Source organism: Falco rusticolus, chromosome 2 (genome assembly GCF_015220075.1).
Source record: "Falco rusticolus isolate bFalRus1 chromosome 2, bFalRus1.pri, whole genome shotgun sequence".
Lineage (NCBI taxonomy): Eukaryota > Metazoa > Chordata > Aves > Falconiformes > Falconidae > Falco > Falco rusticolus.
Genome location: NC_051188.1, coordinates 618,993 through 632,217, shown reverse-complemented (window position 1 = coordinate 632,217; position 13,225 = coordinate 618,993). Strand labels below are relative to the sequence as shown.

The window sequence follows — 13,225 nt, the reverse complement described above, 5'->3', positions numbered from 1 at the left end:
CAAATGGATGTCTGGGCATTTAAACAGGGAAAGGATCAGTATATTACAGTGTCCTCTTGTGAGCCGTGACACTGTACCTGATTACTCAGTCCCTCTAATTGCACTGTAGTCAAAATACAGTCAGATACCCTGGATGGCCATCTGGACACTGTGTAGAGAAGAATATAGCGTATCTAGCTCTACTTTTTTTTTTCTTCCTTCTTACTTTTCAATACATTTACAGTCTGTGTCTGACCAGTCTTGCATTGGTTTTGCAATCATTCCTTCGTGTGTCCTCTCTGCTAGCCTTGAGCCCTCTGGTGGCAATTACTTTGTAAATCTAGTTAAATAAGTTTAAATTAATATTGCAGTAGTTCCTACTGAAAAGTAACTTGTTAAAATAAGCAGGGTGGAGTTTCTACATGTTGATGCTGGTAGGAAACATAACAGATCTGTCTATCACCATCGGATCTTGCTTTTTATTTTTTATTTTTAATAGATGTTTGGTGTTTCAGACCTTTGACATGTATTGTTCTTTTTTTTTTTAGTGACAGAGGCGTGCTGGAAGAAGAGCTTCAGAAGCTTATCGAAGCTTTGATTGAGAATTTTCTTGAACCTGATAAGAATGGACTGGTCTGGCGTTCTGCTTAGATCTCCTGTAACTGGTGTTCAAAGAACTAACTGCCTGCACTGCACCGTGTGAAACAAAGGAACCAAGAACAGAACTCAGTTTAATACGTGTGTGTGTGTGTTAAACAGCTACATCTTTATTCTATAAAGAAGCAGTATTATTTTGTCAGGCTTCTCACCAAAATCTGGACTAGAAAATTGTGATAAAGAGAAGGGATAAAAAAGAATGGAATTTATCATTACAATTTTCTGTCCTTTTGACCAAAAGACTAATTAAACCACACCAATGCAAATGAACTGCCCTAGTAGGTTTAAGGCAGCTGATCTTAGCCACTAGATCTTGTCTTAAACTAATTTCAGGTACCCAATACCTTTTGTGCAGAAAGGTTTTAGAATCGGGTCGTGGTCATGTTTGACTGACAAAAAAGCCTGCTTCTTCCTAGCTGTTGTGTGTGAATGTAGGTATCACTGTTACAGGTCTTAATTTCCAAAAATGTTGAAGTAGAGTTCAGTGCTTAGCATTTCTTGTTTAGGCAAGTTGTCAATATGACATTTTTTTCAGCTACTTAAATATCCTTCTGTTAAAGGTGCTCTTGGTGCATTGTAACTTTCCTGTGTGTATCTTAAAATATTTACTTGACAGTGAAACAATAGTGGCAACACCTGCAGTCTGGGTTTTGAATTACGTTGTGCCTTTCCAAGGCTTCCAAAGGCATAGAAACTTACTCATTCCATGGTTAAATTGCCCATTCTAACTACATAGACTTTGCAAGCATTTTTTGTCCCACATCTATGAAGGGTCATAAGCTTTTTTTTTCCCCCTAGTAAAGGTTTCAGAAATTTGTAACTTTCAAGGAAAATTCCAGTTAGTGACAGTTTTGGTTTTGATAGCTTGAATTCATACTGTCTTGTGTATTTAAAAAAGTGGAGGTGAGACAGTGATGCCACTCACTTTTAGTTACTAAATCACAATTTTTTGGCATATTTTGTAAGCTAATTTCTGTTGGAATAGCAGTTTGCTATTACTGTTACTCTCTCTGTTTTAGGGCAAATATGTCCCACTATCTGTTTCCTACCTTTGCTTGAGTAGCAAGTGATACTGCTAATCACTTTTTCCAAAAAAATACCGATACAGAAATTCCCATGTAAATGTCTAGGATTTCAGCAAATAAAAACTGTTTTGGCACAGGAAGGCCGTGGAAGATACTTTAACTGAAACAACACTTCAAGAAAAACTGCCTGTTGATTAACTGAGAATAATACTTACTAATGAGCTCCGAATTACTAATAGACGCCTCCAGAATGAAGTCCGTTATGTTCTGGACATCTTCCTGCTGTCACTTGACACGAATTAAATAAAAGAAATAGATAAAACTGAACGCTTAACCGCTGTATTGAAAGTTACGTGAAAAGAACCCAAGATGCACTTAAGTTCAAGCCGTTGTTTTGCCACTATTGTTGAATCTTTACATTTGCCCTCCATTTTATTATACCCTTACAGCTTGATGCCATAGGATTGCGCAGAGTGGTTTTGTACGTGTTGCATCTAGATGGCTTTAAAGAGCACCAAGGTTTCTGTGTCTGTGCGGGTACTGGGTATTTCATGCTGACAGAAGCTTTGCACTATAACCGTGGATAAGTGTTTTGCTGTATATGAATGTACATGTACTGCAGAAGGTCTGTGTTGCACAAATTCTTATTTGCCACTAATATTTATTTATTTTTATTTTAAGAGAAAATATTTCCAAATTGTTCTGCAATTGAGTGAAATGTATCTAATGCCAAAAACTTTTTTTTTCTTCTTGATTGTACGTTTGACTGATGTGGTGGGGAAAATGGGTGAAAAAATATACACTTAGAGTATACTCATGTTACTGTACAGCGCTGGGCATGTCTCAGGAGGTGTGAAGGCATTTCTGACTGCTGCTTTGTCTTCAGTTTTCACAGAAAGGTGCAGATCCGGATCCCGACTGCACTCAGTTTGAGGGAGGTCTTGCTGTTTGTTCCACTGACAGCAGATTAAAGCCTTAGGTGTTCTGATTTTTGTTGTTAAATAGCCTACTAGTAGTACAGAAAAGAACAAGTGAAACGTAATTTTGAACAAAGGTAAACACTGTAAAGAGCATAGCATGTGTGATGAGTCCAGCCGTGTGTATATTGTAGCAATTAGCATTAGGAGTTACATCTTGTGGCAATTACTTTGTGCCCCTACAAAGAGCAGGAATCTGCAACTTCCCAGTGAGATCTGCTTTATATCAGTAGGCAAGTGTTATAAATGCAGTATGGAAGAAAATAGTCATTGTTTTCAAATCGGCTTTTGTAGAAATTGGTAACTGTTTGTAGCCTGAATATCTTTATTTAAAAAGAAAAACAAATACAGGGAGTTAAGTATCTGGGATTCTTCTCGTCAGTAGATTTGTGCAGTAAGTTGTAGATGTAGTAGTGCTTTTGGAATGACAGCAACAGGCACATCGTGTTGAATGTATTTTAAAGGGTATAACAACTATTGCTGTTTTTTAAACCACTGCTACCACTGGTTTCCTACTGTATTTGAACTGTTTGATCTATTTGTACTGTTCCATTTGTGGAACTCCTTTTATCTCCTCCCTCTGATCTTGCGCTTCCCTTATTTCTGTTACCGTGAAGGACTGTAATTCTCTTACTTCCTTGCCCTGTAACTTTGTTATACATCACCTTAGAGTTTGTTGGGCTTGTGCACAGCCTTCTCTCAGTTGTCAGCTGCTCTTCCCTACTTTTCAGATAAGAACAAAGGCTTGTCAAACATGACTAGGAAGCAGACAGTAGATCAAAGTATGCTGGGGATGTTGTTTACTAGGTGCTTCCAGTTAAAATACACCTTTTCAAAGGTTGCTCTGCAGCCAGTCATTGGCTTAAACTGTAATCGGACAGCCAATGATTTGGTTTTAGCATTTGATAAAATTAGGAGGGCTTAGTTTTGTATTTTCCCTTTTTGATGTGACAGGTTTAATCTCACTCAGATACATGGTAAAGTTGTGCTTCTGTGGGCCTTGGGTAGGGCCTTTGTAAGTAGAGGAGACTTGGCAGGCAAGGTTGAACGTCTATGGTGCTGAGCTTGTAGCTGGAGTTTTTTATTCTAGTGGTGATACAGTGTCCAGTGTGTGGTTTGAAGAGCTTCAAATGCTGTTCATCTCTCCTTCTGCACCTCTGAAGGATGCTTCCTGCCCCAGCGTGAGTGAATCGGACGCTTGTGGGGAAGAGAAGGAGGCAGTGTGTTGAACAGGGGAGAGTTTGACTGGAAGCTTCAAGGACAGCTCTAGCTGTAGCCCAGAGCAGTGTAGCCCCTGCTTTGTGTTTGCTACTGGCACAGTGTCCTGTTCAGGTGGCGAGTGAGTTCTGCTTCGCTTGCCTTTCCTTCGTTGCATCCCCTGCAGGATGCAACTTGGAGCCAGGTTTCCCTTGGGCTGCGGGAGAACTGGGATCATGCCTGAGTGGGTCCCCTAATTTCTGTCATTTCAGATACCCAGCTCTTCCTTCTATTTGTGTCATCCACAGTGTAAATTAAGAATTAAAACTCTCTGTGTTTCCATTTCAAACGTTGAGGTGAGTTAAACATGTAGTACTTGCTGCCTGGGGCTCCTTTACCTGCCTTGGGCAATTCTTGGCTGATCTCAAGCCGTGGCACGCTCTCTAGTTGGGGGATGCCTGCATGGGGGAATTTCTGGCGTTATTCCCTGACTTAGCGGTACCAGGGTAGCACTTTGTGTCCCCTCTGTCTGGCTTCTGAAACATTAGGGATTTTAGCTCCTGGTTATTAAAGGGAGCATGTTGGTGTGAAACTACCAGAGTATTGAGGGGGAAGCCAGAAGGTGGGCGGATGGTTTCTGTCATTTGAGGCAGGGTGGAACATGTGGGCTGCCTTAGAAAGCACTCAGATGTTCTCTTTTATTTTAAAACTAGTTATTGTTATAGCTTCATTTTGTCATGTGTTCCTCCCTCCCCGTTTTTGCCCTCTTCTCTCCCCAGGTAAGATGAGAGGGCTCTTTGCATGGTGATGCCTGGGTGGTTGGAGTCCATCTGGATAGCCCGGACACTTTCCATCCTCCCCTGCCCCTTGTGTGCTTGAAGAGTAGCTTTGTACAAGGTGATTGAAGTCCCTGAAGTTGCGTTGTTCTCCTTGTCTAGAGTCCTGGGGAGTTCTGGATCAGTACTCTTGTTTACCTGATGTCTGTTCTTCTGTAAAACTAGGGCATATTACAAATACAGAGTGAGAATTTGCACTTTTCTGAAGAATTTGTGTGTACTGCTATGTGGATTTAGTTGAATGAAGTGTTATAAGTAATAAAATATTCTCTTCGTAGTAGCAATCCTTCATGTTACTTCAGTCTTCTTCAGTCAAAGACTGTTGCCCCAAAAGCTGAGCTGGTGGATCACGCTTTGTCCCTCGGTGTGGGAGGAATAGACTGTGTGCTGCTCGGATAAGCTGAAGCCCCAGGGACAGCAGCGTTTCCTGAAGAAGCTGTTCAGAGCCTCATCCCTCTGATGCCGGGTGAGATCTCTCCTGCCCAACTGTGACACCATTTCCAAGGGGCTCGGCACTGGAGGTGTCCCAGGGCAGAGCACTGAGGACTGACCTGAAGTTACCACTGATGCCACCACGGAGCAGGTGGGAAGAGAGTTGATCTTTGGGGCTTGTAGGACAGGTGGGCACAAGCCAGAGTGAGGAGAGGCTGGAGTTCTAGGGGTGAAGTTGCTTCTGGAAGGGCAAAGGCTTAGAAGGGAGCTGGTGAGGGAAATGAGAGGGTCTGTGAGCCCGGGGCAGGGAGAAGGGGACTGGGGAGAGGAGCAGGTTGCAGGCAAGCTGGGGTGGGCGCTGCTGGTGCGGGTGGGTCCAACCCAGGGGTGGCATTCACCCAAAAGAAAGGTTTCAGCTCCGTATGGGGTCCCAACCGGGGGAGTTGGTGAGGGAGAGGGACCATCTTCTTGCTGCTCCCTCTGCCCTCAGGAGATCAGCGTCTGATGGGGATTTTATGGAGCTTTCATGCACACTGTAAACTCTGAGGCAAGAGCTGATTCCGCCGCAGCTTGGCTTTAATACTTCAAAGCTGCTTTAAAGCATCGTCAAGGTTGGTGTAAGGTGGTTCCTGAGCGCACAGCGGCACGGCCAGGAGGGTTCCCGCATCCCTTCAGCGACGGCTGCAGGCGTCACCCTGGAGGCCTGCGTAGGAATTCTTGGATTTTTCTTTTTCTCCTTGCCAAGGTGGAAGAGCCCCCCCCCCCCCTACCGCCGCCCCCCTCCTCCCCGCTCACCAGTATTAGCTCCCAGTTCCCCACGGCGCTGCGCTGGCAGCACAGCGGGTGGTGCTTTCCGGGGAGAGCCGGAACCCCGCTCCGCACCCCGCGGGGCTGGGGCAGCGGGGGCAGGGGGAGCAGCGGGGCTGTGAGCCCCCGCGGCTCCCACCCGTCTGTAATTGCCGCAGCCGGCGCTGGGTGTCACCGCCGGCCCGTGCGGAGGGACCGCCGCCACGTCCCGGCCAAGCTGCGGGGACAAGCAAGGGCCGGGCTGGGCATCCCCAGGGTTCGGGTGCTGAGCAGCGGGGCGTGCTTCGGCAGGGAGAGGGGGACCCCAGGACCAGGTTCTGCTCTCCTTAGCCCTGCTGAGCAGGGACATCTCCTCTCGGAGCAGCAGGACCGGGCTGGCACAGCACCCTCAGGGCACCTGGGAGCAGCGTGGGGGACCAGAGCATCCGTGGAGGCTCCGAGGTCCACCCATGCTGCTGGTGGAGCACCAGGACCTGGGCGCACCAGGCCGGGGCAGCCGCGGTCACTGGAGGCTGGTGAGTCCTGGCAGACAGCCGGGCCTGGCTTGACATTCAGGTCTCATTACTAAATTGACATTTAAATCGACCAAACTAATTACCAAGGTGCCAAGCCCAGCCTGTGTGGCCTGTCCCTGAGGGCTCACGGGACATCCCCGCAGCCTGGGTCTCATGGTTTTGTCCTGCTGGTTGGATCTTTCTCACTGTGGGAGGACATGGCTGGTGCCCTGTGGGCTGGTGGAGGCCGCGGGCTGGTGGCCGTGCCAGAGCAGCAAGAAGCGATGCGGGTTTCTTTCCTCCCATCACGTTATGTGGGGAAGCTAAAGAGTGATTTTTACTTGCACGCAGCATGCTGGAGCACCTGAAGTCCCTTTAAAGGGCTTGGTGTTGGAGCAGGGCCAGCAGCCCCCAAAACCCAGTCCCTGGGGTTAAGGGGAGGCCCTCAGCTGAGGTGCTCCCCAAAAGGGACACTGAGGCACGGAGCAAGAGACACGCCACCCAAAAGCCCAGCACCACAGCCAAATTCAGCCCATGTCACCTGAACACCAGCTGTGGTCCATGGGTGATGGACCTTGCTTGTGGGATGCAGGGCCATTGGCAAGAGGGTGACAGCGATGCTGATCCCTTGGTGCCACTGCCATGCTGGGCTTGCTCCTGCCAAGCTGGGAGGGACAGGGCAGGAGGCGAATCCCCAGGACTATGGCTGCAACCTTGGGTCCCCCCAGCCTTCAGGATGCTTACCCCAATGGCACAACATCACCCTGCTGCACCGCAGGGATGTCCCCTTGTTCTGCAAGGGACAGGGAGCTGGGCAGGACCAAGCTGAGCTCCTGGGGTGCTCCTGGTCCCCAGGTGCTCTGCTCTCCCAAGCCTGAGCTGCCTTGCCAGATGGCTGCAAGTGGCGTATGGAAACCTACCTTGGAGGCTGCCAGTTTGGGCCATCCCAAAGGGAAGGACTGCCCTGCTCTGGAAACGGTTCCCATGGGGATGGAAAGGGGCTGGACATGCAGTACAGCATCTCCATGGGTTGGGGGCACAGGGGTCCATCTTGCCCAAGCAGAGCAGGATTGCCATGGGCTTGGGCCACAGGGGCTCGTTGTGCCTATGCAGAGGAGCATCTCCATGGATGTGGGATGTAGCTATTCCTCTTGTGCATCACAGAGATGATTTTGGTTCCTCTTCATGAAGAATGTGGAAACCTCCCCAGAAGGGCATCACAGAAATGTCCTTCTCAGGGGCTTCCTTTGAAGCAGGAAGGTTTGTGCAATTTGTAGCACGATGGGGAGGGAATGGAGCCATGAGCAGCTGTAATGTGGCAGCATTAGCAACGCCCGGGCCAAGGGCTGGGGCCAGTTACACTGGTGTAAAGCCACAGGAGGGGGAAGGACCCACAGGGAGGGGACTCGTTGTGTCGCCATCCAAGCTGAGGATGTGTCCTTTGAGGCTGAGGAGCCTGAACAATTAGAAGTGATGAAGGTAATCTAAAAATAGGTGTTTGTAAATGTCAGGCTGGCGAGTGCTTGGGAAACGTGCTGGGAGGATGGAGCAGCTCTGTGGGGTTATCTGTGCCGGTGCATCCTGATGCAGGATGAGGGACTGATACTGATCTGCCTCAGGCTGATACTGCTCACCCTGGCCCTCTGAGACATCCCCAAACCCTAGAAACCGGCTGACGCGGATCCTCCTGGACATGCATCTCCAGAGGCCTTTTCTGTTTTGTCCTGATGGGAGCTGCAGGAGATCCCATCTCTGCTTTGGATGGGAGATGGGGGAGAGATGAACTTTGGGCCTGACACCAGTCCCTCAATGTAAATTATTTCTCAGTCGCTTTTGATAGGGGGAAAACCTCAGCAAAGACCCCCACCACCCCTGCAGTACCCACCATGGGATGATCCCAGCCCCATGAGCTGGGTGATGTGCTGCCAAAAATGCCTCAGAGATGCCCTGGTCCCCGCTCTCCAAGCACATGCCAGGAGCCTGGTGGCACAGGGACAGCTAGCAGGCATGTGATCCCCTCCATCACCTCCACCCCTGGCAGCTTCTCCCCCATCACTGGAATCCAGCCTGTCCCAAACATGCTAAAAACTTGCTTAAACCAGCTGGGAAAGCAGGTTTATTTTGAAAAATAATCCAGATTGGGGCTGATCAGTGGAAACACATCCTTCCCCATCTGCCTGGCCATTGCCGTGCCAGCTCCCTGGGGGGCTGCCCAGAGCCAGACCTGGGTGAAAAACCACCCCGGGAGGGATGAGGTGGCCCCAGGCTGGGGACCTGTGCGGCAGGGAGGGCATGAGGCTGTGGGGCTGCAGCCTCTGGGGGTGCCCCTGGGGCGCAGGGACAGCTGCTGGTGTGCAGACCCCTTTGGGGGTGTGGGGAGCTACCTCCCCCCAGCCCAGATGCCATCAGCCCGAGGTGCCCTGCCTGCCTCTGCCTGTCCCTTGTCCATCCCGTGCCTGTCCACCCCTGCTCTACATGTCCCTGCCACTCCAGGGCGGGCTGCGGGGGGGTCACACCGAGGGCTTGACCTGCCACCCTGTCCCCTCTGCCCCAGGACAAGCCCCCAGCTCCCTGGTGCTGCTGCCTCCAGCCCCGTCCTTGCCGCTGGGCACCCACAGCTGTGCTGAGTGGGTCAGTGCTCAGCCACAGCAGAAGCCCCCCTCCCCCAGCATTATCCCACCTTGGCTCATTAGAAGCTCTCAAAGGTAAACAGGCAGGATCTTATTTAATCCCAAGTTCTTTGGCAGGGTGCAGGGGCCACCTTTGAGTCTGAGGGAGGACACAGTGGGGACTGTCCCAGGCTTGGAGGTCCCAAAGCTGTCCAGAGTTTTAAGTGAACTCTGCTGAGGTTTGAAATACATTTCTGTGTTGTTTGTTTGTTTGTTTGTTTTCTTCTGCCTAGATCTTTCTCTGCTACCAGGAACTTGGGCTGGCTTTGCTTGTGCCTCAGTTTCCCCAGTGCATTAAGGTAGCAGCTCCCACTTGCTCTTCCTAAAGGAATAAATAAAAAGAAGCAGTTTGTTGGGCTTGGGTTTTTTTCCTCCCTCTGTAGGTTTGGATTAATCTCTGCTGATGGAGGAGGAGGATGAAGTAGCCTGGTGTGAAGCTTCTCAGGGGTGAAGCTGCTTGGGGAGAATTAATTGTTATTAATTCTGTGTATTTTTGGAAGGGGGAAGCAGCCGGTGGCTGATTTTCTTCTCTGCCTGAGTGCTGGGGCACTGCAGCCTGTGCTCAGAGGGGATAAGGATGATGCTGCAGCCCAGTCATTTCCACTTGATAAATCAAACAGCAGCTGCCACACTGGTATTTTTGGCGGCTTCTGCGCTAAATGAGACCACGCTCAGCACCTCTCCTACAGCTCTGGGCATCATGGAGCTACTTCCACCAAACTTGAGCATGACGGCTTCTTGAAACACACCTGGGATGCCCTGGTCCAGTGACATGAGCCCCTAAAGCCCCTAAGGATGTGCGCGGGGTGGTGGTGGTGAATGCAGGCAGGGTTGCCTGGCCCAACTCTGGCTGCACCACGTCCACCTCCTCAGCCAGATTGGCCCAAGAAAGGCTGAGCTCTTTGGAAAATAGAGAAGGAAAAGTGGATCTGAAAGACCATGCTGGGTTGCAAAGCACTGGTGGCTTATAAACATCCCATACACCGGGCATGTAAATAGACATTTTGGGGGTTTTCCCCTCTTTTTCAGGGGTGAGCCACTGCAGAGGGCTCCCAGTATCCTTTGCTTGATTGGTATCACAGATGCTGTTTAAATCCTGCATTTCGTTCGGCTCAAGGAGCTATCGGGGTAACTTTCCACTCGGGCAGCAGCTTGCTGCTCAAGGCTTGGTGCGTGGGGAGGTTCATGTCCCCCTGGCCAAGCCCTTCGAGGAAAGGGACTGCATGGAAACATGACAGCAGCTGGCTTTCTCTAAACACGCATCCATCTTTGGGAACCGAAAAAAGCACGAGACAAGTCTTGGTTTTGCTAACCCAGAGGTTCCCTAATCCTGCTGATTTGTCATACGTGGGGTATGCGCTGTACAGAATAATATTAACGTTAACAAGCCACAAGAATTACGCTCCTACAGCTGGTTATTCCACCCAGCCACCCACATCCAACCACTTGCACGTCACCTTTGCTGGGCTGATGGGGCTTTGCCTCCCTGGAGGGGGTCAGAGTACCCACCTGAGGGGTGGGTCTCAGTGTACCCGGTGAGGATGGAGAGCATGATGATCCCAATGTCCCGCTGCTCGGTGCTGAAAGGAGGGGTGCCCTCATTCCTGGGGACCAAAAGCCACCGCATCCCTCCCTTTGGCCTCTGGGAAAGCGGGAGCAACCGGCTGCCCCCTTTTTACCAAAGACTACAGGGACAGGATCTCCTTGGCCACTTTTCCGTTTGCCTGCAGGCAATTTCCTTCCTGTTATCTGTTGCCGGGCACTGGGGACTGCTGCCAGGCAGATGCTGTGTTCCCTGGTCCGACAACCACCCACCTGCCCACAAAGCCCTTCAGGCACTTCTCCTCCTTGCTGCAAGATGTTAAATCTTGCCAGGACTTCCCAGCACCATCCCCACACACTGATGCTGCTCTGGTGGAGTCGCAGCCTGGGATGACCTGTGATGCTCAGCAGCGCTTGCTCCTGGCACCGTGTGCTGTGCCACATGTAGCTGCCAGATGTGCAAATCCACCTGGTTGCCCTTTCTCTTGCTCGGGGGCTGCATTTTGGCTGCATGGGGGTGGGAAACAGAGGGAGGAGGTGGGAAAGTGGGTGTGAGGGGCAGGCTGAGATTTCTCCCCCATAAGCCTGTCTAGTAGCTCATTGCACGGGGTGGTGGGGTTGGGCCAGAGCCCACAAGCTCCTGGGACAGGGAGAAAACCTCAGGGAAAGGTCCCCAAAATGCAAAAACTTTCTGCTGGAACACCTCGTGTCTGATGAGCTGAGCCCTGGGGGTCTCTGGGGCTTCCCCAGGAACCAGAACAGAGCCAGGACCCAGCTCTGGTGGGGAACCAGCTCCCTTGGTCAGCTGGACTAGCCCAGAGCACCCAGAAAACTCATTTTGACTCCCAGTGCCGTGTCCCTGCCTGAATACAGCCCAGCCATGTGGCTCTGCACCAGCTCCCCTTTCCTAACTTGCTTGCCTTGATACCGCGCTTGCAAGGGGAGGAAAAGCAAAGGGGGAAAATGCAAAGGTCCTTGCACCAGGTCGCATCCTTCCTGGCACCTCCAGCTGTGCCTGGGATGGAAATAACTTCTTTCCCCTAGGAGAGCTTTGCACCTGGCAGCTGAGTACACATGCATTCAGTCTCAGGGACCATAAATCCCACAAAACTCTCACTTCAAAACCCAACACGCTGGGGACCTGCTGCTCCTCGCATCAAGGATCCTAAAGCAACCGGCAAACACCAGTACCTGTCCCAGCAGGGCTGTGGGACAGCGGGAATACAGTCTCCCTCCTCACCCCTGCCCAGCTTGCCCGTATCGGCCTCCCGGTATGAAGAAAGGCAAACACAGATGCATCAAAATGCAACGCTTAAGTTCTCAGCCCAGCACTGAAATTCAGCATTTTGCGATGCCACATTGTGAAAGCTCCAGCTTCATTTTGGGAAATGCTGCAAGTCGCAGCCCTACGCTGCCTCTCCCAGCATCCGTAGATGCTCAGCGCTCCAGTGTGGCATGACTTAGGTACCCAAACAACCAGGAGATAAAAAGTGCTTTAGAAACCTGCTACCTGGATAATTTTCCTGACCCTCTGCCCCGCTAGCAGGGAAGGATCGGGACTGGCAGAGCCTGAGCTGCGTGCACAAGCTGTGCAAAACCTCTCTGCATCCCTAGCCACCAAATCAGCCCGGAAAAGAAGTTTCTAAGCACCAGCAAAAAACTACAGAAGAGTGCACAGCTACCTCCCTCTGGCAAACCAACAGCAATAACACCACCTCAGCCAAGGCATGTTCGGAAATCATTGCAAGAAGCTTTATAGAAAATAGACAATGGAGTGGATGCAGCTTTCAATATATTTGCTCTAGGGTATAGTAACAGGCACAGTTCTAAAGCAAACACGGGCGGGTGAACTAGGTTGAGAGCTTTTGCTTCGCTCGTTTTAAATTACAAAGTGCCGAGACAGACTAGTCTAGGATATATTTTAGAGTCAGAAAAGGGCTGCCCCTGCGTGCCCTGGGGAACATGCACGCAGCTGGCAGAGGCGTTTCCTACACAGCTGCATTGTTTAGTGCCTGGAAAGAGCTGGAAATGTCATTGAACAAAACCAAATGGATAAACTGCTCGGAAAAGCACATCGCTCCTCAGGGAGAGCGGCTGGACAGCGTGTTTTCCTCTGTGTTTGGAGCAGGGAAAAAAAAAAAAAATTAAGTTTTGCATCTGTCAAATAGAAATCTAATAGGAAAGAGAGCTGTACATGGTCAAAGTCAAGTCCAAGCTCCAGGAACATCCAGGAGGACAGTTACAGGTATTGCCTGCTGCTTCCCGGGATGTGCTGAGCAAACACTCACGTGTACGCAGTGCTGAGCCCCGCTGGCAGCGTGGCATCCCGCAGTCCGCTGAAGAAACCTGCCGCTGGAGAGGAGGCGCGGGATGGAGCCTGTCATCCTCCCGGGAGCATCGGGGATGTGTGCACCAGCATCCCACAGGGCCGATGCAGATGTGCTTCCCCCCGCCCGCAGGCACTGGGATGGGTGGAATGGACTGAGCCTGGTTCCCTGTGGGAATCAGCGCTACGGAGTTGATTAGGGCACGGACAGGGAGAGCTGGTCCAGAGCCCTCCGGGGAGGGCACCCATCGCCAAGGCCGGCTCATCCTCAGAAACTAGTTTTT

The 13,225-nt window shown here is 50.6% G+C and overlaps 1 protein-coding gene across 4 annotated transcripts in view; it reads left to right on the top strand.

Moving 5' to 3' along the window:
* PGM2L1 (phosphoglucomutase 2 like 1) overlaps positions 1-4,955 on the top strand; it is a 44,392-nt gene extending 39,437 nt beyond the window's left edge. For all 4 annotated transcript variants that reach the window (XM_037376209.1, XM_037376207.1, XM_037376210.1 and 1 more), the window contains one exon: positions 528-4,955. In XM_037376209.1, coding sequence (XP_037232106.1) covers positions 528-630 — 103 coding nt within the window. In that variant the 3' untranslated portion in view covers positions 631-4,955. The remainder of the gene's footprint in view (positions 1-527) is intronic.
* The last annotated feature ends 8,270 nt before the right edge of the window (positions 4,956-13,225 follow it).